General features: G+C 33.9%; 1 protein-coding gene across 1 annotated transcript; it reads left to right on the top strand.

Moving 5' to 3' along the window:
* The first annotated feature begins 225 nt into the window (after positions 1-225).
* LOC124918004 (galactoside 2-alpha-L-fucosyltransferase-like) lies at positions 226-4,020 on the top strand. The gene is made up of 4 exons (XM_047458266.1): positions 226-728; positions 1,570-2,329; positions 2,770-3,469; positions 3,575-4,020. The coding sequence occupies exons 1-3, from the start codon at positions 488-490 to the stop codon at positions 3,461-3,463; spliced, it is 1,695 nt and encodes a 564-aa protein (XP_047314222.1). The 5' UTR covers positions 226-487; the 3' UTR covers positions 3,464-3,469; positions 3,575-4,020.
* The last annotated feature ends 447 nt before the right edge of the window (positions 4,021-4,467 follow it).

Genomic DNA, 4,467 nt, shown 5'->3' with positions numbered 1-4,467 from the left:
TTTGCATCATTATTATAATAAAATATTATAAAATTTAAAAAAAATGTCTAAAATTCTAATTTATCTTTTTGAAGTCTTAATTTTGAAAATTTGACCAAACAAATTTACCAATAATAGTAGAAAGAAAAAGAAAAGAAAGATTAATGAGTCAAGGTCTTAAAAATGGCAAGAATTCTGTCTAAACCTTGACTCTGTTTTCTCTCTCCTAAGATTTATAAATAAGAAGAGCACAAACGTGCTTACCAATGGCAATCAATGCGCTTTACCCCGACATTCTGGCCCATATTCACCAATATAGTAATGGCGAATAGTACACTAAACCTTTCAACCTAACATATCTGAAAATTTTCAATCTTTGTTACCATTTCTGCTCATTTCACTCCATCTTGTTTACCGATTCCATTCTTTTAACAGACCCATTTGTTTTTGTACAGTTTTAAAACCCTATTGTCGTGATTGTTGCTATGAACATTTGATTTTGATAGAGATGAAGAGATTAAACAGGGTTGATCCTTCGAAAAAGGAAGAAAACAACTCCGATTATCTTCATCAGGAGGCTGTTAATAAATGGGGTGGTCTGAATCTAAGGAACTTGTTGGGGATCGTCGTTTTACTTTTGATGGGTATCTCTCTTCTGTTTTCAATTTCTGCGATTCTTAAGGACTCACCTAGTGATAGAATGTGGGCTTTTGCTGAAGCTAGGGTTCTTGAAGTACATACAAAAGAAGGTATTCATATTTTGATTTTCTTTCGTTTTCTTTGTTATGTTCTTGTTTTCTGTTCATTTGACATGGATAATCTTCTTAGTTTATCATTGGAATCCTCTTAAAGACAATGATCTTATTTCATAAGTGTGATTTGTTCCAATTTGTTGTAGAAAAATCTCCAAATATTGAAATTGTCTATGAAAACAGTAGTTTCATTTGGCTGGATTATGATCATAAAATTTGACTAGTCTTTAAGGCTAAATGACAAACCAATTATCAGGCTCAAAGTCTTGGATGGGAAAAAGGGTATTTTTATATTTTCATTTATTTGTTAGGTCAAAAACCAACAATTATTTAGAAAATAATTTGGTTCATGATATAGAAAATAATGTTATATGTAAAAACACACTATAATGTGGATCATGATGCAAAGAAAATCTATAATACCGAAAATTATGGTAATTTTCCAAAAGGATTGTAATTGTGACAGAGATTTTTGCAATCCAAATTTTGGTTTTTGTTCTTCATGTCTCCATTAGTTGCTTTGGAAAGGTATTTTTTTATAAACATCCATTCTTGGTGTTAGGTTTAATCCAATGTTTTCCTTTATAATCTCATCTTAGGCATCCTTTTCTACCTAAAAAACTGAAGAACATCAAATGCTGATTGAAATCCTTCTCTAATTGACCTGATATAGGAGAGAAAAAACCAGATTCGGGTTAAGGGCCCTTTTTCAAACCCTTAATCTGAATAATCCTTTGTTTATATGGTTTTCCCGCCACTATTATGTTTAAAATTTGTCTACTGCCCATGAACGGCCTAATTTACTAATAAGTTCTTTTTCTTTTTGGTTGAAATGTAGGTCGAGTGAATGATTTATCTCGGAAAATTGACATCCCTAAAGATTACTTACTTGACGGCCTTTTATCTCCCGATTTCAACAAAAGGTCTTGTCTTAGTAGATACCAATCAACGTTATATGGTAAAGGGTTGAGTCATAAACCATCCTCTTACCTTATTTCAAAACTTCGCAAATATGAATCTCTCCACAAAAGATGCGGCCCATACACAAAATCTTACAACGAAACAATCAAACGCCTCCAATCCAGCCAAGATTTCACCTCTTCCGGCCCTTCAGACTGTAACTATTTAGTATGGATTTCGTTTAGTGGTTTGGGAAATAGAATACTTACTCTAACTTCTGCATTTCTCTACGCTCTACTCACAAATCGAGTCCTACTTGTCGATAGAGGAGCAGACATACCCGACCTCTTCTGCGAACCCTTTCCTGAAACCTCATGGCTACTTCCTAAGGATTCTCTTCTGGGTAATAATGGTTTCGATAGTTTTAATCAAAAGTCACCTCAAAGTTATGGAAATATGCTGAAGAAAGGTGTTGTTTTGAATCAGTCTTCTGTCTATGTACATTTGGTACATGATTATGACGATCAAGACAAACTATTCTTCTGTGATCAAGATCAGATGTCGCTAAATGTTGTGCCTCTGTTGATTATGAAGACGGATAATTACTTTGTTCCATCTCTTTTCTTGATCCCGTCTTTCGAGCGAGAACTCGACCGTCTCTTTCCGGTAAAGGAAACCGTCTTCCACTTCTTGGGCAGGTATTAGAATTTACTCGATAACCCAACAAGTTTTTTCAAACATTTTTTCAAGTTACATTCACTATGGCTCATTTGGAAACATCTTTTGGATTTGGATCAGGATTTAGATGATAAAACGTACATAAATTTATTTGCGAACACATTTTATTTCTTTGTCAAGTATCTCATCTTCATGTTTATCCAAATATAGACACAAATTCATAAATTTGTTGATATTTTCTCCATCACCCAGATCCATATCCAGAAAGTGTTTCAAAAATGACTTTGCATTCTTCAGTTATTTCATTCTTTATGGATGAATACCTTAATTTGGAATGAATTTACTACTTTTAACAATATCATATTCTTGAATTTCTTTTCATATTTATCCGTTGCTTCTATTATTGCTCCTATAAATTCGTAATTCCTTTTCCTTTCAAATTTCATAAATGTATTGGCAGGTATTTGTTCCACCCAACGAATAAAGTATGGGGGTTTATTACTAGATACCATCGTGCTTACTTGGCGAAAGCGGATCAGAAACTCGGAATTCAAATAAGAGTGTTTGATTCTGGCAATGGCCCGTTTCAACACGTTTTAGACCAGATCTTGTCTTGTACAAGGAAGCAGAATCTCCTTCCCAATATGATCAGTACAGAAGAAGAAGAAGAACACGCCTCTAACCCAAAGACGAAAGCAGTGTTGATTACTTCTTTAAGTTCTGGGTATTCTGAACGAATGAGAGACGTTTACTGGGAAAACCCGACTAGTAATGGAGAGATTGTTGGTGTTTTTCAGCCTAGCCACGAAGAATATCAACAAACAGAGAAGCAAACACACAATGTGAAGGCATGGGCAGAGATGTATTTGCTGAGTTTGATGGATGAGTTAGTGACGAGTTCATGGTCTACATTTGGTTATGTTGCTCAGGGGCTTGGAGGGATTAGACCTTGGATCTTGTACAAGCCAGAGAATCGAACGACTCCAGATCCTCCATGTCAGCGTGCGGTTTCGATGGAACCTTGTTTTCACGCCCCTGCTTTCTACGATTGTAAGAAGAAAGTGGGTGCGGATACAGGTGCTATGGTGGCTCATGTGAGACACTGTGAAGATATGAGCTGGGGTCTTAAGCTGGTTGATCCTCCTGCACATTGAAATTTTGTAAGTAACAATTTAGAAGCAGCACTATTGTTTGTTAATGAAATTACTATTAGTTTGCAGTAAATATGGTCCTTAAATCTCAAATTTATACATTTTCATAATCAGAGAATTGGTATTTGTTGAGTCTTTCTAAAGATGGAGAATATATTCGAAAACTCAATCCAATGTAAAGGATTACCAATGGGAGATAAAGAGCTGACATTCAAAAGTCTCCAGTAATTTTGTTACTTCAACTCATTTGTTAGGTTTGGTTGGGTTCTCCTTTTTTTCCGATTTCGTTTCAGTTCAATTGTTAAATCCAAGAGACAAGTGTCCTGCTCCTTCATCAAATGTCTTCAGAATTGAAAAGTTGCAGTGATCCTTCATGTGGATTATAAGATCTCTTGGATCAAGCTTATTGAACATGGAAAAGGGAATCAGATGTCCTTTTGGAATTTTTTTGTGGGTTTCTGTGGCTTGACTTAGCAAACTGTTCGAGCTGCAACTCTTGATCATATTGTGATTAAACAACATTTTATTGTTTTGAATCCTCATTTTCTATTGTGATTGTCTTTGGCATTGTTTTAGTCATATATTTTTTTGGTGATATCTTTGTTTTGCTTGTATTATGTTGTCATATTTTTTGACTGGTAAGTGGGTTTTGAGTGTTAAATAAAGTAATTTTTTTTAACTCATTATCGTAGTTTAAGGGAGATTATAGTTTTGTCGAAGAGACAAAATATTATGGGTTCGAGTACTACTAAATGATCGTGTTAGTTTTATAAACTATGAAAGAAAATCTCTTGTAAAAATTTATTTAAAAGTGTTTTCAAATCATATTTTATATTCTAATCCATTCCCACCCTTTAAAAAAAAAACTTTGAGCAGCCTTAGATTGTTATTTCAGTCTGTGAAACATAATTATTTATTTAATATCTAACTAAATCATAGTTAATTTAAATATAAATATTAATATTTTAGAATGTTATCATTCATGAGTAAGTCATGTCTCATAGCTA

Source organism: Impatiens glandulifera, unplaced genomic scaffold (assembly GCF_907164915.1).
Source record: "Impatiens glandulifera unplaced genomic scaffold, dImpGla2.1, whole genome shotgun sequence".
Taxonomy (NCBI): domain Eukaryota; kingdom Viridiplantae; phylum Streptophyta; class Magnoliopsida; order Ericales; family Balsaminaceae; genus Impatiens; species Impatiens glandulifera.
Note: the sequence above shows the minus strand (reverse complement) of the source record. Positions and strands in the feature narration are given on the sequence as shown.

Excerpts from the sequence above, each read along its gene's own strand:
- LOC124918004 (XM_047458266.1), top strand. The coding sequence starts at position 488 with ATGAAGAGATTAAACAGGGTTGATCCTTCGAAAAAGGAAGAAAACAAC. Across the intron at positions 729-1,569 it reads TGAAGTACATACAAAAGAAG|GTCGAGTGAATGATTTATCT; the intron begins GTATTCATATTT and ends GTTGAAATGTAG. Across the intron at positions 2,330-2,769 it reads GTCTTCCACTTCTTGGGCAG|GTATTTGTTCCACCCAACGA; the intron begins GTATTAGAATTT and ends ATGTATTGGCAG.